At 39.2% G+C, this 25,136-nt stretch overlaps 1 protein-coding gene across 27 annotated transcripts in view; it reads right to left on the bottom strand.

The window, feature by feature from the left end:
• Window positions 1–15,291: 15,291 nt before the first annotated feature.
• The window catches only part of MAP4K4 (mitogen-activated protein kinase kinase kinase kinase 4), a 189,414-nt gene continuing 179,569 nt past the window's right edge, over window positions 15,292–25,136 (bottom strand). For 14 of the 27 annotated variants that reach the window (XM_032840353.1, XM_032840364.1, XM_032840356.1 and 11 more), the window contains 6 exons: window positions 24,386–24,520; window positions 21,866–21,966; window positions 19,650–19,823; window positions 18,953–19,112; window positions 18,065–18,204; window positions 15,292–15,640 (listed from right to left, as the gene is read on the bottom strand). In XM_032840353.1, coding sequence (XP_032696244.1) covers window positions 15,557–15,640; window positions 18,065–18,204; window positions 18,953–19,112; window positions 19,650–19,823; window positions 21,866–21,966; window positions 24,386–24,520 — 794 coding nt within the window. In that variant the 3' untranslated portion in view covers window positions 15,292–15,556. The remainder of the gene's footprint in view (window positions 15,641–18,064; window positions 18,205–18,952; window positions 19,113–19,649; window positions 19,824–21,865; window positions 21,967–24,385; window positions 24,521–25,136) is intronic. The other 13 variants (XM_032840357.1, XM_032840365.1, XM_032840368.1 and 10 more) reach the window with 1 other exon arrangement.

Raw genomic sequence — 25,136 nt, 5'->3', positions numbered from 1 at the left:
TTTCTGAGGAAGTTACTCAAGGATATGCTTCAAGAAAATAAGGAAGGAAAACAAGAAAGAGAAGGAAATGAAATCCAGAAAGCAGTTAGTATAACCCAGGTAGGAGGAGAGGCAGTGATCAGTCAAAATTAGTCCCAGACAGAGAATTGGCTGGCAGTCCTAGATAGCAAGCAACAAGTCCAGGCTAGAGCAGGAAGTTGTGATGGTCTACAAGGGATATCTCTAAGAAAAGTGGATTGTGTTCTAAAGGTGGTATCAACGAAAGCCTGGATGTTTTGGAAGTTAAGATGTAGACTTTTAAAACTTATTTAACAGAGAGAGATCACAAGTAGGCAGAGAGGCAGGCGGGGGCGGGGGCGAGCAGGCTCTCTGCTGAGCAGAGAGCCCAATGTAGGGCTCCATCCCAGGACCCAGAGATCATGACCTGAGGTGAAGGCAGAGGCTTAACCCACTGAGCCACCCAGGTGCCCCGAGATGAAGACTTTTTTAAAAAGGTACTTCAGGGTTCAAGAAAAAACATTCTATCTAGAAAAACCATAGTTAAAATATGAAATCATGTTTTGAGCAATTAATAGAGGACCGAAGAAGATATTTCATTTGATCTGGATTACAGAAAAAGCCTGTTTTCAGTGGTATCAAGGTCATAACATTTGATTGTGTAGAGGGAAGAGTAGTTTCAGCAACCCCTTAACTAGGCAGAGAATAAGATTTAGAGTTGGGATAATGTAAATACTGTAGGTCTATTTTTCAAATTTTATAATCAACCTATAGACAAAGTGTGGAATATTTAAGTATAATAACAATTGAAGTGTTAAGTGTGAAGTTGTAAAAACAATTATACATATAACCTTTGACAAGTAGAAGATAGGGAAAAGTGGCAAAGGACAGGGCATGAGACTATCTTACTCCTTGAGGAATTAACACATAATAAAATTTGCTACAACCAAAAAATGTGATGTTTACATGTTATTTTGGTCATGCTGGTAGTTACACAGGTATATAACTTTATCAGAACTCCTCAAAACATACATTTAAAATGTTTACTTTTTAGTGTATGTAAATTATATCCCAATAAAGTTGCTTTTTTAGAATTAACCATTAAACTTAAAATGTAACTGATGGAAGAATAAAAATATATATTCTGAAAAGCTGGGAGGAATAAGAAATGTGGGGTAAATTAGGCAAAGCCTTGTTTTCTTAACGGGGAGTTGATAAATTATTTAAAGTTCATAAATAAAGAAAAAACCATTTCAACAAATTATAAAATCTCTACCATTAAAATAGTGTGGTATTGATGCATGAATAGACTAATGAAACAGAATATCCAAAAACTTTAATATATGATACAGATCACATCTCAGATGAATGGGGATAGCTGGGTTTTAAAATACGTATTATGAGAGATGAAGATAACCATACAGAAAAAGATAAAAAGCAGATTTGTTCCTCATACTGCACATCAGAATAAATCCAGACAAATCAGAACATAAAATTTGTTTAAAAAAAAAAAAAAAAAAAAAAAAAAGAGGGGCATTCCTGTGCAGCTCAGTTGGTTAGGTGTCCAGCTCTTCATTTCAGCTCTTGTCATGATCTTAGGGTCATGAGATCAAGCCCCACACCAGGTTCCACACTCAGCAGGGAGTCTGCTTGAGATTCTTTCCCTTTCTCTGCCCTTCCTCCCACTCGCTCTCTCAAATAAAATCTTAAAAAAAAAATTTTTTTTTTTTAAAGAAACTATACCAAAACTAGAAGCAAAGAGGAGCAAATTCCACCATAATCAGGACAAGGGAAACTTTTCCTGACTCAAAATCCAGAAGAACTAAGGGGAAAAATTAATTGCTGACCACATAAAAATGTTTTATTCAGAGCAGAAAAAAAAATTTAGAAATGTAAAGGATGAGAAAATATTTGCAACTTACCACATCAAAAATATCTCTAACATATAAAGATTCTTTAAAAATTAGAGAAATGGACAAGGAACAGAAGCAGACATCTCTCACACACACAAAATGCAAATCGCCCTTAAAACTCCTGAAAAAATGTTCAATCTTCTTTTAGGAAGAGGAATGCGTATTAACACCTTATCAAGATTCAATTTCTAAGTTTAACAATCTACTCTATTGGTGAGATTGGAGGGAAATGGTTATTGCCACACATTATTGGTGGTAATACTAAATGGTACAACTACTTCAAAGGGAAAACTTGGCATTTTTTTAGAGAGATTAAATACTCACCATTTGACTCAGAAACACTTCTAGGAATTTATTCCAAAGATACACTGACAAAAATTCAACCATGTGCCTAAAGCTATTCATTGAAGGATTGCAGGGGCTGGTTGAATAAGCAATGGTACATGCACTCAGTGGGATATTATGCAGCTGTCAGTATCAACGTGAGAGAGATCATCTCTGCAGGAACCAAAGTGAGCTGACAAGTAAGGGGACAGGAGAGGACCTTCTGGGATAATGGACGTGTTCTAAAACTAGACTGTGGTGATGGCTGCATTACTGCATAAATATACTAAAACTCATCAAACTGTAACTTTCAGATGGCTGTTTTTTCATATGTAAATTACACCTCAAAAAAGAGGTTTAAAAAAGAGTGCAAAATATTTTTATTATATGGTTATGGAGTGATCTCTGGGATTAAATGAAAAAAGCAAGGTGGAGAAATGTAAGGTGGGTATGGAATAAATACAAATATACAAACACATTTGGGATACATTTTTAAGTGTAAGGATAAACTGGAAACACACCAAAATGATTATTTTAAAGGAAAAGGGAAGCTGAATGGAGGAAATTCTCTGAACACATTTTTTTCTCGTATATTTCACTTGGAGCAAGGTAATATTCTATATAACTATCAAACAAATTAAAATTTAAAAGCAATCCCCCAATTCCAAAGCAAAATAGAAAATCAGGTTGTTGGCATGACTGCCAACTAAGGACAAAAACCAAAAGCAAAACCTACCTTTAAACAAACCTTAAACTGTTTTCATATTGTTGGTGATGGTATTATTATTCTGAGCCTTTGGTATATACATTGTAGCAAGTGAATGATATTGTTGGTGAAGGCTTTCAGGATGGGAGAAAGGAGATACAGACCATGAGATGAAACAAATTAAAGAAATAACCTACTGTCTTGAATTTCAGTATGAATTCAGGATTTATTTTCTCATTAAAAAAAAAAAAGTTTCTATTGAAAAGACCTACAAAAATGCCCAACTTTGAAGCAACATGCACCACCAGCACCATATTTGGTCATAAAATAGCATGTTCCACTTAAAGGAGTTGATATCTTGTGGAGAGATGTGGGATACCAGGTCTAAGCTAGAAAATGAACAAAATGAGCCTGAAACTTATTAATACCAGAAAGCAAAACTATCATAGACCATTACAGTTATGTATAGAACCCCCAGGGGCCAACATGAAGGGCTCATACTGGTCAAAGCTGGAACAATTTAAGCATCAATAATTGTGACTTAAAAAAAAAGTATCGACCAATTACTGTATGTTAAATTTACATAGATCTGGATATAAATATATGGTTAAAGATCCCTGAGACAATCAGGGAAATTTGAATTCTGAATGATATCTTAAGACATTAAGGGACTTCTGTTAGCTTTTTAGGTATAATAGTTTTGTGGATTAGCAAATGGATACTGAAATATTTATGAGTCAAAGGATACAGTACCTGTGGACCACTTCAAAATAATCCACCAGTAAAGTGGAGAGAATAAATTAAAGAGATGGCTATAAATGGATAATAGTTGAAGCAGCACGATGGATACACAGGGTTTCATCTTAATATTATTTTTGCATATACTGAAATTTTTTCATAATAAAAATTTTCAAGTATTATATAAGCTTATCATTTATTCATACATCACAATGTTGATACGAATTTATTTATTTTTAAGATTTTATTTATTTATTTGACAGACAGAGATCACAAGTAGGCAAAAAGGCAGGCAGAGAGAGAGAGAGAGAGAGAGAGAGAGGAGGAAGCAGGCTCCCTGCGGAGCAGAGAGCCCGATGTGGGGCTCGATCCCAGCACGCTGGGATCATGACCTGAGCCGAAGGCAGAGGCTTTAACCAACTGAGCCAACCAGGCGCCCCTGTTGATACGAATTTAATCACAACATTCATAGCTATAAGTTGACACATTTTTTTAAAGATTTATTTATTTCAGAGAGAGAACGCACGAGCAGGGCAGAGGCACAGAATGAGAATCTTGATAATCTCAAGCAGACTTTGTGCTTAGCCCGACAAGGGGCTCAATCTCACAACTTTAAGATCATGACCTGAGCCAAAAGCAAGAGGTGGATGCCCAACCAAGTGAGCCACCCAGGCATGCCCTTCGCCAGAACCTCTGGAGTTCACATGTCATCTGAAAACAGAAGATAAGTCTTGGGTCTTCAGCAGATGAAGATATCCACTGTTCAAGTCTGTGGAGTCTCGTACCTAGGGATCTTTGGCTCTGCCTACTGCGAACTCAGCTTTTTGTGCTCATTTCCCATGACACTTCACCTCTTCAGAGGTCTTGTCACATGCTGGGAGCTGGACAAGTTTCTACTTCCAGAGCCCCCTTCCAAGCTTCTCCTGCCCCTGCTCTAGAAGCTCACCTTCTTACCTTGATTGCATCCTGTATTATCTTGCTCAGGCTGCCAAAAGAAAAGACCACAGACTGGGCGGCTTAAACAACAGAAATTTATTTTCTCGTAGTTCTGGCAGTTGGAAGTTCAAGATCAAGGTCTCAGCAGGTTTGATGGCTCTTGAGGCCTCTCTCCTTGGCTTGCAGATGGCCTTCTATGTGTGGGTGCTTGGTGTCTCTTCTTTTTCTCACAAGGACACCAGTCCTACCGGATTAAGGCCCCATTCTTAGGACTTAACGTTAATTACTAACAGAAAGAACGTATCTCTAAATACAGTCACATTGGGGGTTAGGGGTTCAACATATGAATTTTGCGGGGGCACAATTCAGTCCATAGCCCTTTTAGTATCGCAGCTGTGAGAGCAAAACAGATATTAATACATGCACATATACAAGCTAAGACACAGGGGTGATGACAGATTCCAGTGTCAATCTCTGATTCCTTCTTACTAAGAAACTTTCTAATGAGGCTTAATAAGTGTGGGCAAATGACAGCCTCTGTCCCCCCTGGTCTGAACCCTCCCCTCTGGGAGTTCTCTGTACTTCTATCCGATCTTGGAATTTGGCTCCAATTACTGTGCTGATCTTCTGCATTTTCCCACTGTCCTTAGTTTTAAATATTTTCACTAACAATTTCTATAGAAAACAGTGTTCGTTCTCAAAGTGGGGTCCTAGACCAGCAGCATCAGCCTGGACTTTTGTTAGAAATGAAATTCTCTGGCCCCACTCAGACTTCTTGAATGAGAGCCTCCGGGGTAAGGCCCAGCTGTGTTTTAACAAGCTTCCTGGATGACCTGCTGCATGCATGCTTAGGTTTGGAACCACTCATGTAGATGACTAAATTGTCCACATCTGGAAGCGCAGCACAGCCTTGCCGTTCCATTCCTCTGTCTCCCAGGAGCCCCAGTTTCACTCTCCACAGTGTGCCTCAGGGTCTCCATGCACTTCAGGGAGGCTGCCATGTCTTCTTACTTCAACATGAACTTCCTTTGGGAACCCGAGCTACAGTTAGATCCTCTTCCTTCACGTTTTACAGCAATAGTCTCCGCATGTTACACAGTGATTTTTAGAAGTATGGTGCTTCTTAAATACTTAATAAATGGATAAACTAGAGCATAAAACTATAAAACACTTGTTTTAAAACAGATGCTTCAGTTTTATGTAGGTAAGAAATATGCTCTCAGACAGGTGAACTTGATTATCTGATGCTGGGGAATACTGTCTGGGGATTTGGTCCTACATGATAAGTCCTTAATTCTGCCCGACTTCAGGATGAGCAGTCTCTTAGGTGACATCTAATTCACAACAACTGTAGCTCCAACATAAACAACATGGTAGAAACACTGGCACCTAAATTCTCCAGAATGGCATCAAAGCATTAAGGGTATAAACTAAAACAAGGGGTTGTAGTTCAGCACAAGGGAGATTATGACCTGGACACTCAGGAGACACCTACCTATCCTAAATTTTGGGGATAGAACAGAATGACTCAAGAATGGAACACTCAAAATATTGTCAATGACTAGGCTGTACATAATTAGGCCATGAGTGCACGGTTACTGAGCTATTATTGTTTCTTAATTTCTACCACACCGGTCCCATTCGTTTATGGACCACACAATAGCAGGAACCAGTGTCTGGACATAAAGGTGGAACTGGTTTTCCCCACAACTACAAGAAATCTCTGACAGCTTCATTTCTCAGCAGGATGAGGCCCTAGTCACTCCTGTCACATGACTCAGAGGTTCCTGACTGAACACGTTTCCTGGCACTAGACAGGGTATTGTGTGTAAAACACTCACTTTCCTCAGGAAAAGCGACCAGCCAGTTGCCCAGATCCTACCGCATGCAACTTCTCAGTGTGGGGGTGTGGCTAATGTGAAACGCCTCACTGTTACCTTGCTATGAGCTTGGCTACGAACCTGAGGAAATGAAGGAAACATCAAGCCAGGGAGAATTGGAAAGTCAAAACATGCCAAAAGTCAGTCTCACAGGAAGAATGAGGTCTTCTTATGCATCAGACACTGCCAAATTGGTCCCCTGATATTTGCAAATGATGTAGTCTGCCTATCTTTTACTGTATCACATTTGTTTTAATAAACCAGGAAACAAAAGCTTTGTAAATGAAATAAAAATTTTTTTCCCTAAAATTCAGGTTTCTTGATGAAAATACAAATGAATAAAATAGACCAGAACCCCTGTTCCCAGGTAGCATTCTAGTGGAACTTCGTCTTAAAAAATTGAAGTGTTTTTAAAAATTTTTTTAAGTCAAAATCAAAATAAAACCATTAATTAAAAAATAAAAAATTAAAGTGTCTTTCAAAACTATTTTCTTAATCAAAATAATGTGCATGGTTGTTTTAAAAAAACAGAGTTTAGAGATGAACAGACCTAATTCTTGCTCCTCTAGGATGACCCCCAGTGGGTTATTTATATTTTAGGAACTTCAGTATCTTCTCCAGTAAAATGTAGCAACAATATTTACCTCAAAAGATTCTCACCATGATAAGGTATATAAAGGCTCTAGCACTACACCATCCAAAATGGTAGCCCCTAGCCAAATGTGGCTATTGAGAACATAAAATGCAGCTAATCAGAACTGAGATGTGTTGTGTGAAATACCCACCATCTTAGTATGAAAAAAAGAATGTAAACCATCCCTTTATTTAAAATATTGATTACATGTTGAAATTGTATTTTAGAATATACTGAGTTAAATAAAATAAAAGTGTATAAACATGCACAATCAAGTGTGTATCTTCTACTAGAGATCAACACAACGAGAGTTGGTGTTCCCATGTTAACTTATTTGTGTGCACATTTTATGGAGCTACCCACAAATCACTAAAAAGTGTTCCCAAATTGTTGACTTCCTAACACTTCTTAGGTTGTGTTTTTGCAGGGCTGTTTAAAATGGCAACCATACTCCTGCCAGCATCAGAATTAGCTCCTTATTAGAGAATTGAAAATTGGATATAGACACTGACGGCTATGATCCATAAACCCCAAGCAGTATCAGTTCTCATTATTTCATCTTTGAAAGATGTTATAAATTTGAACTTAAAATCGGCACTTCTTTTCTCTGCTTTATGTACTGGCATTCCACTGTTTAGGTAAGGTTGAAAACCTGACAGACCCAGAGCAGGTTGACTAAATGCAGAAAGCCCTCCAGGACCACTGAACAACACTGCCTGGTCTCAGGTCCAGCAGAACCTGCCCACTTCCTGAGGTGGGAAAGTCTGCAGGAGTCCTAAGTGATGGCTGTAGAGTTCGCTAGCATGGCGGCCACTGACTGGGAAAGAGGAATCAAACATCATGTGCCTTCCACAGGAGAAGCCCTGGAGAGGGGGCTCTGTGGGCCAGCGAACACATTAATGTATCTTGGAGAAAGTTCCCATCTATGCCATCACCTATCCCATATCTGCCACAGACCAGGAGACTTAGGATTGTTGCCTGAACATCTATTTGCTTAAAAAATGCATTCATGTTTATAAGGGGTCCCCAAGCCATTTTGTACGTGGCTCACAGGCTGTTAACCAGCCTTGTATCTAATCCCCAAACACCTCAAGAGGCCTCCTCTACATCCCAACAAAAACAGCCTCAAGGGCATGGGCCTGGCCAGGCATCCAAGGTGCCCATTTCATTCTCCTAGACAACTGCGATGGTGCCTTTCATAGTGGAGACAAATTCTCTCTACAGTTCAACCCACCTTTCCTGGCTCTACCAGGTGGCACCTTGCAGAACCACCTCTCCTGCATTTGTTATCTCTCCAAATAAATTTAAGTAAGCAAGTGGATACCCTGAATCTTTTCTTCTACAGGTTAAGAGGCATGTAAAAAGTCCTTAGAACATGCCTGGTGCATAGCAAATGCACCCAAAATATTTGCTGCCATTGTTGTTAGCCAAAAACTAGAATGGATTGATTAATTGAACAATCTTTAATTGTTTCTATGGAGCCCTTCCCACCCAGGTCTCCCCTGAGCCAAGGGGAGAGCAATTGGTCCAGATCCCGTAACAAGTGCCATCTAACCAAACGTCACCTAACCACAATGTGGGCATCATCTTCTCTCACTTCAATTTTAGACATACAGTCTGAACTCACACCAAACCCTTCGGCAGCCACTTTTTTTTCGTTCTTAGCTAGAGAGTATAAATCTTTTTCATATGCACCATTACTAAATGCCCTGCTTCAACATCTAGAATACACTAGGCACCACTTTTGAAGTTGGCTCTTTAGACAACTCCCCTCCATTTCCCCAGAGTGCCATACCTCAAAAGACTGCTCAGCACCCAGTGGTTGCTCAACTTGTTAGACTGACCAAAACGCCACCAAGTTCCCAGAAGTTGCTAGTGTCCATGCTTACTCAACGATGTACACTGCAATGGAAAGTTGAGGACAATTAGAAAGCCTCCCAGGAGATAACACCAAGGAAACATCCTTGATGCCGGCAAGATACAAAAGAGATGCCGACAGGACAAGACCCTTTTGAAATCTGACTTTTAAGTTTTCTCCCAGGATGAAAAAGGATCTGGCTCAGCAAGACCAGCTTTTATGGCCCTTCCTACAGGTGAGCACAGGAAAGTTAGAGGGACAAGCTGAGTACTCTGATCCAGGCCTTGGACACAAGCAGAACACCTACCACTCCCAACCTTCCTGGGGGTTGGAGGACTGCTCTCTGTGGGCAGGTAGGGGTGCTTTCCAAACAGCCCTCCACTCCAAACCTTGACCACCCTGTCTCTGTCCCAGCATGAGCCTGATGTTTAGCATCAAGATCTTTTGGGGGGGGGGGGTGCGGGGGTGATCACTGTGTTTCTAAGAACTCAAACTGAAAACACATGTTAGAAGGAATCCATTTCTGAAACCTCTTGTCAGCTCTTCTGCTGCGGGGCGGATGGTTAACCCTGCAGTTTTCATTCGAGGCTGCAATGTGGTTGGCTATCAGGTAGGTGGTTGGTTTTAAAGCTGAAGGCAGGCACCAGTGACAAAGGTAAAGAACCAAGGATGCTAATAAAAAGAAACGAAATACTGATATATGCTACAAGGATGAATCCTAAAATATTCTGCTAAATCAAAGAAGCCAGTCACAAAGGACACACATTGTAGAATTTCATTTATATGAGATGCCCAGAAGAGGCAAATCCACCTTGGAAAAGCAGATTAGTGACTGCCTAAAACTTTAGGGGGATGAGGAGGTGGGGTGACAAGGAGATAATCGCAAAGATAAAAACGTTTTAAGAATTGATTGTGGTAGTGATGTATGCACAAGTCTGAAAAGGCTAATAGCCACTGAACTATAGTTATGTGAACTATATAGCTCAGTAAAGCTGTTTAAAATTAATCAAGGTATTACTTAATATCATTTGTTGTGAAAAAGTTGTTTAATATTGGTTTCTAAGGTTTGTTGTTATATCTGACATCCAAACAAATTTAAGGAAGGGGCAAAATTGCCTTGCTCAAGTTTGACATCCTTCCACAAAACTTCCGAGGGGGGGCATTTTGAGCTGGACCATTGAATTCAAATTTCTGATAATCAAACTAGGAGATAGGACCTAGGAATCAAGGATCCTGTTATTATAGCAAGCCAACATGCAGCAGCAGGGACTGGTGAGTTTTATGGCCTGTTAAAGCACTGGGTGGCCTTGTGCCCAATAAGGTAGAACTCCACACCCTTTCTGAGACCTGCCTACACCAGTGCACTTCCTCACAAGTCCCACAGGGCATAGGAGTGCTAGTTTCCCCTTGGACTAACATCAGCGTTTTAATTTCATGCTACTTAAGCAAACAACAAGGAATTTCTAATGGCCTGTTGGCTGCCAACATGTTTGGTAGTTTCGGAGGAGCAGGGAAGTTAGGATTCAACCCTGAGAGCTAACCTCAGCTCATACGCAGAATCTGTATTCAGAGAGAAGCAAAAAAGTAAGCAAAACAACACCTTCTCCAGTTATTAGTGACCAGGACAGGTTACTAACTATAAGGATAGAGAACTTAAGCAAGGCATCGGCAGAGATAGGACAGCTTCACAAAAGATTTTGAAACCTGGGTATAGTATGATTAACCTTACAATGAAAAGAGAAGTAGACCAAGTATGAGAAACTATAACTGAACCTGTTATATCTCCCATATGAAAATGTAGTAACAACTTTTCCCAACTTTCAATTCCTTCCTCTCTCTTTTTTCAGTTTTACTTTCTAACAACATAGTCGACCCTTGAAAACAGGTTTGAACTGTCTGGATCCACTTACATGTGGATTTTTTACAGTACATGATTGCAAATGTATTTTTCTCTTATTACTTTAATAACATTTTCTTTTTTCTGGCCTACTTTAAAAATACAGTATATAAATATACAAAATAGGGTGGGTGGACTACTTTATTGGTAAGGCTTCCAATCAAGCAACAGTTGGCCACTGACAGTTTTGGGGGAGTCATAAGTTACACTCAAGAGATTGGATGGCACGAGGGACCGGTGACCCCAACCCCCATGTTGTTAAAGGGTAAACGGTACTGAGCAAGTGAAACGAGGGGGTCTGTTTTTGTTGAAGTCAGAGATGGCAGAAAAAGTAGCAATTTCACTGAAGTCTTAATGTGATGTCAAAACATTGAGCTGGCATCAATTATAGGGGCTGATTTCATTCTGGTTGCTTGCTTTAAGTGAGATCCACAGCAGTGGAGGATGAAGTAGGTACAGGAGGGATGAATCATGGTCCCAAGACAACTAGCCCTCCACCAGATTTTTATTCCTAATCATCCACCAGCTGCACCAAATTATCAAGCAGGAAAAGAAAAAAAACAAACTCATTTGGTGGCCTAGGTATTTATAATTTTATTTTCACCTTAGAGAAACGACATGTTTCTAATATGAAGCATAAAGGAGCTAGTTATTAACATTTAATTTATAATAATGTTGTGTGGCCACCCTCTGCAACGCTGGAGGCTTGGCCAAGGCGTTGATCATGGTGATATGGCCCCACATCAATCCAGTGGGGATCATGCCTGCCAGATCTCTGGGGGAAATCAATGGGGCACACGCCAAGGCCTTGGCCACAAAGGCCTTCCAATTACTAGGCTTAAGTTAGTACTTATGGTGCTAATTTGAGAAAGGACTACTTCAATTGTCCTGTTAGATACAGAGACATCATGCTATTTTTTTATTGAATTCAGACTTGCAAAAATAAAACCCTGTATCTTCCTTAAGGATCAGCTTTACCCATTCTTGACTTTAAGAACATGGTGATCTCTAGAGCTCACCTTGAACAAACATCCCTGTTACAGGAGATGGCAGGATATGGAGGCACCCTCTCTAGCCAGAGGTGGCGCTGGGGATGGAGGTATGCATCAAATATGGATTCTTTGGGAAGGTAACATTCTGAAGGATCAGAATATATTTGAAACTCATGCCACATAACATAGGTGTAATTTTTATTTATTTAAAGAGAACAGGGGGGAGGGGCCAACAGTAATTTTCATAATACACAGAAGACAAGTTAGCACTGGGGAGTGGGGGAAGGCCATGTTCTTGCCACCAGTCTGCTTTGTAGCTCTAGGATTAATAAATTTAATGCAGTCTGTCATTTGTATTACTGTTTAGCAAATTTATAATTGGCAAAGTTAGGGATTATGAATCACTGTAACTGGACTATAAGACAAAAACCTAAATAAAATAAAAAATCATTTTTAAAAATAAACCATAAATATATGATGCACATTAGTGTAACAAAACCATTTTTGTAAACATTTTCAACATAACATGTGGAGGAAAAAAACACTGCACTCAATACAGTTACTCTGATTTAAATACAGAAAGGTATTACTTACTGAAGCTATGACTACACCTACAGACATACCTGTATTTTGTTTTGAAGAGCAGTGCTAAATATAAATCGTAATAGTATCATAATACTGTCTTCTCTTGTAGTTTTTGCCATTTTGGCACTTTTGTGAAGTCACTACCCTGTTAAAGGGAAAAAACCAACCAACCATCCCTTCTCTAGAAGAATAACATTTCACCTGCTCATTATCTTTTATGGAGAAACCTAACTGGGTACCTCCATGAAGCTGCAGCAACACAATCTGGTTTATGAGGTGCTGAGGCCAGGAAAGCAAGGAAAGCACACACACACGAGGCACCTGCCTTGCCCCATCCCTGCCTGCCCCCACCACAAATGGCTGTCTGACTTCAAGTGACTTAAGCCCAGAGATGGATGTGATCGTATTCCATGCAAATACCACAAGAGTGCCACCGGGTGGCTGCCTGCTGCTGCATGAGCAGGCAGGCCCTCTGGCTTGAGCTCGGACCCCATCACCTTGGAAAGGAAATCTAGTTTTTTTCAAGTTCTAACTACTCAGTAATTCCAATGAAAAACTATTTGTATTACCTGTGCACCCCCCTTGCCTTACAGATACTGAGCTTCAGTTCTATGTGTATGTGATAGGTGAGACTCGGATGCCTCAAGTCTTTTCTCTTTCTTCCTTATTGGTATCAGAAGTTTAGTTTTGTCCCCACCCCCAAACCCGCTCAACTTTACCTCTCTGTGAAGTCACGCGAGAGGCTATAATCAACCCTGCCATCCAGTTCTTTCTCCTCTTGGCATGCACACATGTTCACTGTGGCACATTTCACTCTTACTCAAAAAGCCAAACACACAGGAAATCACCAGTAGTAATTTGATTTTGACTGAAGTCCTATTGTGATGGCATCTGGCCCATCTCAAAAAAGTCCATTCCATAGGGGAGATTAACTCTTCAATCTTCTCTATGTTAACTACAGATTAGTAGAAAAGAACTAGTCCTTCCTGCTTTGGACATTAGCATCACTCCAAAGTCTTAGAGATGGAAAAAACCTTATCCAATGCTTTGTCCTTTTCAGAAGACGGCAAAGCTTTTTCAGCTTATCTTGTCTTTGTGGGTAGTAGGTACATCTGTGTTGTTTTTGTACCTGTGAGTATATCTATTTCTTGCTAGGTTTTTGTAATTCCAGGACAGCCTTTGGCAAAGATGCTGAACCAAGAGGAAGAGAATGATAGGGGTCAAAGTGGACACCAAATAGAGTAAGAATGCTGGGCAAAGCCTTGACAGGCAAAAATGACTGTTATCTTTTTGGGAGGAAAATCCTCCTTTTTCATGCTGTAAATGAAACTTACCCACAAAGGAGGATTAAGCCTAGGAAACACCAAGTTCTGTTTGGTAAACAAAGTTTAAAGCCACCATCACACAATATTCCCAAACTCCACAAGAGGAAAGTAAGCTGGCAGAGCCAGGATACAGAGCATTGCTCCTTTACCAAGAGATTAACAGTCTCAGAGGAAGTGAGTGACCATGAAGCCATATAACAAATTATTACCCAAGACATTTATTACAAATGTCATGAACATATTCATAAAGTAAAACTGGTTTAAAAAACAGAGAACAAGAGAGCAAGTGAGAGGAGAAAAGCCAGGGCTTTGATATTACACCTAAAACACAAGAAGATGCCATCTTATGAATAAGCAGTATTAACTACATTCTTAAAATAGTTTTAGTGCATTGCATTTTTAGAAAAGGGAAACACCACCCCTCCCCCACCCCAAGAAAAGGTTCCTGCAACACTGAACAGTTTGTGTGACTATTCTAGTATGACCACCCGTCTGCTACCAAACCCCGAACAGAGAGCACTGAGGCCTCTTATGTTGTAGGCCATAGTTGCCCATCAACCACTAATGGTGCATCTGGTGAAAACGAAGCATTCTGACCTCTGAACTTAGAAAACAGACTGTATCTGTGAGCATGATGAAGCCATATGGCTATTTCCCATCTTCAGGGACAATTTCTCTTGTGCCTACTGAGACCTGTGACAAATTAACTGTCAAACTTCAATCTGATAGTTTTGGTATTAAGATTAAATTAAACATTAATGTTTTCCTCCAAGAAACAGAACCTAAACCACCTCTTAATGCATTACAAACAATGAGGTAGGCAAAAAAATAAACATGTGGTTGAAAAATTTCTTTTCCTCTGCAGGTGCAGACTGTGGTAAAACTGTTGTTGCACTTCTAGGTTTAAACAAAAATTAAACCTTTAACTGAGGCAGTGCTAATACTGTCACACAACAAAGTTCTGGCCATTATACAAATGCACACATTTTCTTTTTCCTTTTTTTTTTTTTTTTAAAGAACCATCTGCACATGATTTAGGCAAAACCTGGTACACAGAAAAATGACAGTTTTTGGCCAAGCCAAAAAAAAAAAAAAAAATCCAAATAAACAAAATGGGACCCCCTTAACCCACCCCACCCTGCCTCCCAAGCCCCACCCACAAGTTATCCTAGTAACGTGTCTTTCACATTTTATAAATATTAACTTCTTAAACCTGCACCTTCTTCTTTGACCACATATTGTCACATTACAAAAAAGAAATGTCAATTAAATACACTGTTAATGTTACTATATTAAATCTGCTCTCTGCTTCAGCAAACTGCTCGTTAGACCACCATATTACACCTCCATGTGCCCATTTCCAACAAAACCAATGGCATGTTCATAGTCTCCACCTTTGACACCCATAAGACAGAGTCACTCAGAAACAAGGAATTCTGGAGCTGAAGGAAAGGCGTTTGCTTTCTGGTCTGATGCTCGATCCCAAACACTTATAGCACCTGATGGTAGAATGTGAACAGCACCAGCTGCATTGCAGCCTTGATTTATTTTTGAGTAGGGAAAAGAAGAGAAGGGGGATAAACTGGTAAGAGGTGCAGAAAGGAAACAAAAACGAAAACAAAACAAAACAAAACAAAAACCCCACACGTGGTGTCTGCAAACACAGCTGTCCTGGACCAAACCGGTGCAGCTCTGAGCTCCAGTTGCAAGGAATTCCAAGTTCTCAGGATCTTGAAGACTCTGGGGGCCAGCAAGCCTCATCGCACTGCATCTACCAGCTCAGAAGAGAAGTCCTGCCTAACGTCATGAAATAAACCTGACTGCTGCCCCCAGACCGAACAGAGGCAAAGAAGACCTGCAAAAGCAAGAGAAAAAGAGAGTGAGAGATTTACCATGAAAACACAACCTAGCAATGCTTCCGATGGTTCCCAGGCAGATAACCTAGAGTCACTGACACCTCAACACTTCTAAATGCAGGAAGCTTAAAAGCCCAAAGGCCCTTTTCCAAAAGAAAATCTGAGATGATATCAATTTATCATATATAAGTAGTCATCATCTCTGGAGGCAATTTTGATTACAACTAAGAAGGCTCACACTCCCATATTGTGAGAGTTCAAAAGAAAAAAAATTTTTTTTTCTGAAACTGAGCAATTTCTTTTTATCTCCACTGCTAATAACATCTAAGAGATAAATGTGTCTGGAAAACACAATGAGCAATGGAGAGGACTTCTCAGCAACCTGCTTTTTCTCTTTTAAAAAACTAACCTAAAATGTATTAAGTTATTTCACAGGACTCTATAGTCAAATTATGACAATTTACTTTTGGGCCTTTTATTTATTTTTGTTTTTTAAGACTTTATTTATTTACTTGAGAGAGAGTGAGAGAGAGAGCATGAGAGGGGAGAGGGTCAGAGGCAGAAGCAGACTCCCTGCTGAGCTGGGAGCCTGATGCGGGACTTGATCCCGGGACTCCAGGATCATGACCTGAGCAGAAGGCAGTCGCTTAACCAACTAAGCCATCCAGGCGCCCGCTTTTGGGTCTTTTTATTAATGAACTTTAAGGGATGTAACATTATAAATAATAAAAATATCTAAATGCCCTAAATTTGAAGAATATTATAGATATGGCTATATTACATATGCTCAGAAAAATATAAACCAAAAAGCTGGCAAAATCCTGGAATGAGTCAGAGATTGTATGGGGTTTCAAGGTAAACAATTTGGGAGATGCTATTAGAAAAATATGTGAACTCCATTAGTAAATGAGCTATAGGATTGATTGCAGGAAAGTGGGCTGGGGTGATGCAGCTTATTTAGTGAGCACGTACTTAGGCACGAGGACCAGCTGCCAAGGACAGAGCTACAGCTCTTTTGTCAAGCTGAGTTTTTAAATTTAATCTAAGCAGTCAATTAGTGGGCCAGGGGCTAGGCCATATAATATATTTTAATGTGAAGTAAGAGGTGGAAACTTCTTAAGAGGCAAATTCCTAAGGTTGCAATAGGTTGCCTCAGGTGGTCAAGGATTTCCATCCAGGTGGACAGATGAGAAAGAAAGTTGGGCTTGGTAAAAGCAAGGCCCACCAGGATGTCCTTCTCAAAGCAGGTGGGATGGGACAACACCCTAAGCCATCCAGCTGCTTCACTCCAAGGCTGACTTAGGGAGGGTCTTCCAGACACAAAGTAGCCCCTGGAAAGACAAGGATGTGGCCAGTTTTGAAAAACAAAGGTTTTATGTGGGGCTTTAAAGCCTTGGGATCTCAGCTGTAAGAGGTGCTCATGCTTCTGCATAAAGATTTGCTCCGTCAAATGTTTACAGCAGCAATGTCCACAAGAGCCAAACTATGGAAAGAATCTAAATGTCCATCAACAGATGAATGGGTAAAGAAGATGTGGTACACACACACACACACAATGGAATACTATGCAGCCATCAAAAGAAATAAAATCTTGCCATTTGCAACAACGTGAATGGAACTAGAGGGTATTATGCTAAGCAAAATAAGTCAATCAAAGAAAGGCAATTATCATATGATCTCTCTGATATGAGGAATTTGAGAGGCAGGGCAGGGGGCCATGGGGTGTAGGGAGGGAAAAAATGAAACAAGATGGGATCAGGAAGGAGACAAACCATAGGAGACTCTTAATCTCAGGAAACAAACTGAGGGTTGCAGGGAGTTGGGGAGGGGAGGGATATGGTGGCTGAGTTATGGACACTGGGGAGGGTATGTGCTACGGTGAATGCTGTGAAATGCGTAAGTCTGATGATTCATAGACCTATACCCCTGGGGGCAAATAATATATGTTAATAATAATAAAAAAAGATTTGCTCAGGTATTTCTGACTTGAGACAAGTGGTATCTTTCTGATGCATATCAGGGGAGAGGAAACTTTTACCTACCCAAATTTCCAAGGGGGGTTCCTTCCAATCACAGAAGAATCCCTTTCATTTAAATTAGCAGCTTTAACCTTCCCTGTCCCTAAACCCAAACACAGCTCACACAGCTCACCTAATGGGGTTAAAAACAACCACCAAAAACAAACCAACACATAATGACTTCCATGGAGCTAAGTATCTCTTGTCCCCTTATAAGCAAACACAAAATAAAATATACCCCATCCCCCATAAAGAGGTCTAAAAAGTCACTACTAAAATGTTGCTTGATGAATTTATTTCAAAATCTATCAAAAACCCCAGGAAAAGGCTTCAACAAACTCCATGGAAAATAAACAATTATTAAAGCTAGTAGCAGCTAAAAAGAAGTTGTAAGGAAACCATTACCTTGTCGTTGCGTTCACATAGGAATTTTAGTCTTTGAGCCCTTTTGTGCATAAACACACCATCCAAGTGACCAGTTTCCACAGATCGGATCTCTATGGCCTTTTCTCCCCAGCCCATCGTCTGATTGGATCGAATATATGCTTTTTTTTGGGGGGGGGCACAAACATATTTTAATTGTTAAAGATAAGGAAATAGCCATGAAAAGATGCAGCTCACATAATACATACACACACCTGAATGTCTAGCATTTAATGACTTTTGTTTTTAAGGAACTCTGCCTTTGTAACCTTTTAAAATTTATCCTGCAAAGTGGTAATTTGAATTCCTGAGATGGTTCATGCTTATCATGAGCAGGGATTCACTGGGCACAGAGTTCTGTGCTCATATTTTTATGAAATCAGTCATAAGGAAGGCAGGAAAGAAGTGATAAAGAGAGTGACTAACTGCAATGGAACCAGAAGAGGCTGGCATATAGACTGAAAATTTCAGATACCATCCTTTCTGCCCCTTTTTTCTTAAATGCACACTGGAAGATCAAGAGACTGTGTTTCAAGCTGTGGCTCTGCCAATTGAAAGAACAAGTCCCTTACCCTTTTTCTGTCTCACCTTACTTTCCACAAATCAGTCAATAACATCTGTTCTATTCCCTGGATGTCTTAAGGATTAAATGACAAGAGTTTTAAAAAGTGCTCAATAATTACTTGGATTTTGTTTTAAAATAGATGATAACCAGTCCCACGGTCTACAATTTTACTCTCCATCTATTGCTAACCATTCTGCCAAATGACCAGAAACTCTAAACAACAGGTAAAACTTGTGATAAATATATGCAATTTTAGAGAAGGCTTCCACTGTCACGAATGTTACCTTTTCCCAAGTGATACCTACCTACAGATGTTGGCATCTCTCCCCACTGCAAGACCACATCCTTGGTGATTCTTCCATAGGTATTCACATAAACCCCTTCATCTTCATAGCACACCAGAAGCTCCATGCCATCCGTGTTGGGGAGGATGATGATCGCATGGGGTTTGATGCTACACTGGATCTACAGAAGAGGAACAAAGTATAGAGAAATAGGTTTGTGGTTATTTCTGTCCCCAAAAAATGCTCAAAAGACTGTCCTGGTGAATGCACTGGTTTATATTCTTGGTGAATAAATATAGCAATTGAATAAAATTTTGGAAAACCCATGTAGCATATATCTCAAAGACTACCTTTTACAGGTCATATACTCTACGAGTTCACATTTCTGATGCCCCTGAAACATATCTGGACTGTGGACTCCATTAAGAAATTTTGTTCCCTAAACCATTCCCAACCCAGGGATGTTCTGGCCTGCCAGCAACTGCCCCAAATCCATCCCATGTTAGTCAAAGCCAGGGCTAACAGTTTTTCAGGAGGACCTCACAGAGCCAGGAGAATGGATTTCCACTTGTCTCAGAGCATGCGGCTAGCTATTGAAAATGGCATATTGTTTAAATACTCACCCCCATACCAAGGGGAAGCAAGGAATCCCTGCTTGTGTTAGTTCATTAAGCAGAGTAAAGAAAAAGTCAAAACAAAATGAAGCCAGTCAACCAACCATAGAGTGTGGGTTCTTTCTTACGTGTGTTGGTAGATAAATGTCATAGACGGATCCTGAATCCACATCTACGGCATGGAATCCAGCACAGGATCCATAGATCACTTTCAACCTCTGGCCTTCCTCCACAGTGAGATCCACCAGCAATGGCTTATGTACCAATTCTCCAAATGACTACAAAGTAGTTACCAAGAGAGAAGTAGTAAGACAGAACAGAACTTACTGGATCAAATTAGAGAAGCCAAACCCTAGGTACTCAGTTACTCAATTACTGAGCTACTCTGGCAAAAACTATAAACAAAAATATTCTGGAAAGTAAGTCTTTTTAAATTTATTATTTTTTTTGTCTATCAATCAGCATCTGGAAGACAATTCTTCCAGAAGTGATGCTGCAAATTCCCCCTAGTTGGCCCAAGAATTCCACTCTGTTGTTTGCCTTGCTGACAAATACATCTAAAGGTAAATAATCAGGACCTTCTGTAGTATACTATTCAACTATTCAAATGCAGGCAATGGAGAAAGAGGAGGAGTTGTAGGAGTCACATATTTAGAATTTTTAGTAAGGTCATCATAGTCACCATACAGACTTCTACTTTCATTTCTTGACTAGAGTGATATAGTAATTAAACGCTGTACCGGAAGAGCCTGCAAGACCTGTAACGGACTGGGTGACCCCAGTTCGTCATTAGAATCAATACCTACAGCTTACAAGACAGACTTAAGCAATATACTTATAAAAGCAACTCAGAGAGTACACTTGGTACATAAAGGATATTAAGACCAGATCGCAGAAGAGAACTACAATTTTCCTACCAATTACTTTTAGTCAGTAATATGTGGATTTATTTTTAAAGCAAATATGGTAACTCCATTTATATTGCTTTATTAGGGAATCAAGCAATAAACAATCTAAATATGTCAATTTTCCAAATACTTGAAGTGCACCCTTAATAAAATGAACCAAAAACTAAAAATTAAAAAAAAATAAGTGAATAGAATCATTTTGGATGAAAAATTCTTAACTTCTTGATATGCATTAATACAGCTTCAGGATGCTTAAGGTTTTCTGCCTAATATTAGAAATGAGGTTATTAAGTTATTTATAATATTTAATATATATTACTATACAAGTTATTTGTAATATCTAATGTCATAGTAGTATCATTTTAACTAATTTTAACTAAGAATTTCATAAGTTTGTATCTAATGTAAACTCCAGAATTATAAAAAAAAAAAAATACTAAAAATACCCACAGAGAAAACTGCTAAGATTTTTCCCTTAAACAAAAATGAGTATTCACATTTTAAAACTTACTTTTTCTATTTAAAGAATTAAAAAAAATTTTTTTACTTATTTGACAGAGAGAGAGAGAGAGATCACAAGGAGGCAGAGAGGCAGGCAGAGAGGCAGGCAGAGAGAGAGGGGGAAGCAGGCTCCCCGCTGAGCAGAGAGCCTGATGCGGGGCTCGATCCTAGGACCCTGAGATCATGACCTGAGCTGAAGGCACAGGCTTAACCCACTGAACCACTCTAGCGCCCCTAAAACTTACTTTTTCTATTTAATGCATAGTACATATTCCTTATGTTATGAAGAATTTCTATAATTTTTAGTACTCTGTTGAAGAGATATACCTTCAAGCTGCCTACTGTTGGGTACTTTTTTGTTATCAAAAACATATCTAGGGGCGCCTGGGTGGTTCAGTGGGTTAAAGCCTCTGCCTTCCGCTCAGGTCATAATCCCAGGGTCCCAAGTCGGGCTCTCTGCTCGGCGGGGAGTCTGCTTCCTCCTCTCTCTCTGCCTGCCTCTCTGCCTACTTGTGATCTCTGTCAAATAAACAAAATCTTTAAAGAAAAAAACCATATCTAAATCTTTACACACATGCATGACCTCAGGTAGCAAGTCAAAGTCTACTTTTTACATAGAGAAGGTGTTATTTTGTCCTTTCCTCTGTGACAATATTGACATTTCAATCAAAGTGCCTACCACATATTTAGCTTTCTCCTTCTCATATTCTAAGGACTCAGAAAGCTGAAAGTGAAGCTTATTACATTGGAAATGGCCTCTCTTACGATATAGTTATACACTATGTCATTACGTAGTTTTTTTAAATGATCAGTTTTAACTGCTTAGAGTTTTTAAACTTGAGTTTTATGCCCTGGTTCTTGGTTACACGTGCATGGCTGATGCTACTTGTAAGTACACATGATGCTATTACCTTAAAGGCCATAAATTTGTGATATGGCTTGGGTGCCCACGCATAGACCTCCACAGAACTCTTCAAAGCAATTACCAGAAATTTGATTCTTTCATATTTTACTGAAAACAACAAAAATAAAACAAGAGAAGCACAAGTCAGAATCAACATGGAAATCCAAATCCTGTTGTCTTCTGCAAACTTTACAAATATGCCTTCTATTGAGTCATTAAGGCCAACAGGAGAAAAATACTGAGAGATGAAATCTCAGAGTTTCCTTTTCCAATACTTTATGTATGATTCAGGCTGTTCCTGAATGTATGGGATATATGGGACTCAACTCCAATACTCTGGTTACTATCAGTGAGTACTTTCATTAATGTTCCTAATCTTCTTAGATTGCACGTATTTAACAATCAAGAACAATGTCAGCCATACCACTCTGAAGTCTTAAGGGCTCAGTATTACTTCAAAAGGGTAAGAGTGTGGTTTATCAGTAAAGTATCACTTTGAACCACTTCCTGATTGACAGAGGTAGTGACTACTTGAATTCTGCCTTAAAAAGTTCCGTAAAAAAGGAGCAGTAGTAAAGGAAATTAGTTGAAAATGCCTTCTTCACATAGCTGTTGTGGTTCTCCTGCAGCCCAGTAACTCTGCTTGAAAACAGACACTCTCTGGGTTGTATATCAGTGATGGACCACTGACTTCTACTCCAGAAACCAATAGTGCACTATACATCAACCAACAACTTTTAAATTAAAAAAATAAATAAAAAATAAGTGTGGTCACAGCACTGTAAACAAACAAAGAAAACCCAGATGCTCTCAGGGCCTGTGACTACACATGTAGCTCTGTTTCTTTATAAGCTACCCAAAGTCACACTACTACAGATTCCTTTGTACATGAGCGATGACTTGTTAACTTTGTAACACTCCTTGTTGAATTCCATATATTGTCACTATTCAAATAAATCATTGACATTAATATCAAGACACAAATGATTAAAAGAGGTTGTCCAAACCAGTGCCGTTCAATAAAATTTTCCGCAATGATCAAAAGGGTTTTTTTTTTTGGTTTTTTTTTTTGATCAAAAGGTTTTATATGTGTGTATTGTTAATATGATAGCCACCTGGAATGTACTAGCGCCACTAAGGAACTACATTTTAAAGTTTATTTTACGTTAACTAATTTAATTTAAATAGCCCCTCTTCTTGATGGTAAACTATGCTGTATAGCACAGGTCTTGATAAATGGAATATAATTTCCTGAAAGTACAAAGATAATGAATGAATGGTATTACACACTCTTTTCTCAGAAAATGTTCTGATTCATTTTGTAAGAATGACAGGCCTGAGGACTGCTGTTTTGTTTCAATTAAAAGCCCAGCACTGTCTAAAACATTTGCCTCTAGCTCCCCTTGCAGGATAATCTATTCATGTACATTTCACCTGTTTTGATCTGTTTCATCAAATTTAGACTTAGATGATTCTCATTACACCTCAAAAATTCTTTCACATAAACACAACACAAAAAATCCTAATCCCAAGATTTAATCAAGGAGATAGTACTACCTTTCTAGTAACACAGAATCATTCTAATTTTGGGGTAGCTCCTATAATCATTATTAATCAATGATATGAGAGTTGTAGACAGAGTACACAAATAAGAAAATGTCAAGGACTGTAAATTTCTTGGAAGCAGAGGAACTGACTATAGCATATACTCTATAAACAGAAAAAAATAAAACATATCAGCAGAAATCAGTATATAACAGACCCTTAGGTTGGTCATTCATAGGTATATAGAGACCATGTCTTGTTTTCCTCAAATCCTGATTTCAAATTTTATTATAATGTATCATCTCTCCCATAAAAGTTTAATTTGGCTAAGCTCCATTATTTCCCCTTTATTTCCAACATTAGTACCAGTATTTTTATTTTTTCACACATAAAAATTTGTTTTAGTTTTATTCCTGTGAGCTCTTATAAGAATCACAGCATGCAAGCCAACAACAACAACAACAAAAAAAACAAAAACAAGACAGTTGCTATGAAACACTGGCTGGCCAGCCTAATTCATTTAGTAGTTAAGAGCACAGTAGCTCTGCACAGTGCACTTCATTCAAAACGACAAGCCATAGCTCTTTGGTCAAACTCTCAAACTTTCTATCAGTGACTGACTGCCAAGGACTCGAAGTCCTCTAAATGGGAGAATAGGCCTGGAGCACAAAGCAAGAATCCAAATTGGCTGGCTTTCCTTTGGCAAGGTTTCCTGAGAGAGGTTCTTGTGGCCACAGCTTGTGGAGAAAAATGTGGACTATCAAAGAAGAAGGGTGAAAAGCCTCACTTACAAGATGAACTGTGAGGAAAGAGGGAGCAGCAGGAATGAACGGTGTTACGCTAAAGTACACTGTAAGTCTAGATGACACTTCAGGTTTAGAAGATGCCTTAGAAAACATAATTGCAGAAATGAGCTGGGGGATCAGAAACAACACTAACTAAACCCTGCAAAACAAACCCCCCTGACTCTCTGGGAACTTACCAACTTTATAGTGTACACATCCTTCCAAATCTCCCACAGTTGTCCAACCCTGTTTCTTTTCAACTTCTGGATCATTGTGAAGTATTTTGTTTCTTAACCAGGACAAATAGTAGACACGTAACTTATCCTTTTTGCCTAGTAAAACAAATATAAATATTTTACATGCATATTCAAAGTAGATATCATCATTAATAACAATAGTAGGCAAAGAAATGTCAATGAACAATAAATGTCCTTCTAAGGAAACCACCTCTATGTGTTTTACTAGAACCTCAATTTAAGCTATTCAGATGGACTAACCTATAGAATTACTATCAAGCATAGGCCTGGGTTAGAAGGAAAGATTTTATTTATTTATTTGAAAGAGACAGAGACACACTGAAAGGACAACATGGAGGGCAGAGAGGGAGAGAGAACCCTAAGCATGTTCCACACCTGCTGCAGAGCCTAATGCAGGGCTCGAGCTCACAACCCTGAGATCATGACTTTAGCTGAAATCAACAGTCAGATGCTTAACCAACTAAGCCACCCAGGCACCCCAAAAGAAAAGAATTTAAAAGAATACAGAACTCACACTTATGTAAACAGTCAGTATCTATAAACCATAAAGTTAACACCTGCACACAATACAACCAATAGAACTTATAAGGTGTTTTCACATGCATAACGTTCTTTGATTCTCAAAACTCTTTGGAGTAGCTATTATGTCCCACTAGACAGCATAGAAAGATTAAATAAATCAACCTAGGCA

Source organism: Lontra canadensis, unplaced genomic scaffold, assembly GCF_010015895.1.
Source record: "Lontra canadensis isolate GAN:19392208 unplaced genomic scaffold, GSC_riverotter_1.0 scaffold112, whole genome shotgun sequence".
NCBI lineage: Eukaryota > Metazoa > Chordata > Mammalia > Carnivora > Mustelidae > Lontra > Lontra canadensis.
Note: the sequence above shows the minus strand (reverse complement) of the source record. Positions and strands in the feature narration are given on the sequence as shown.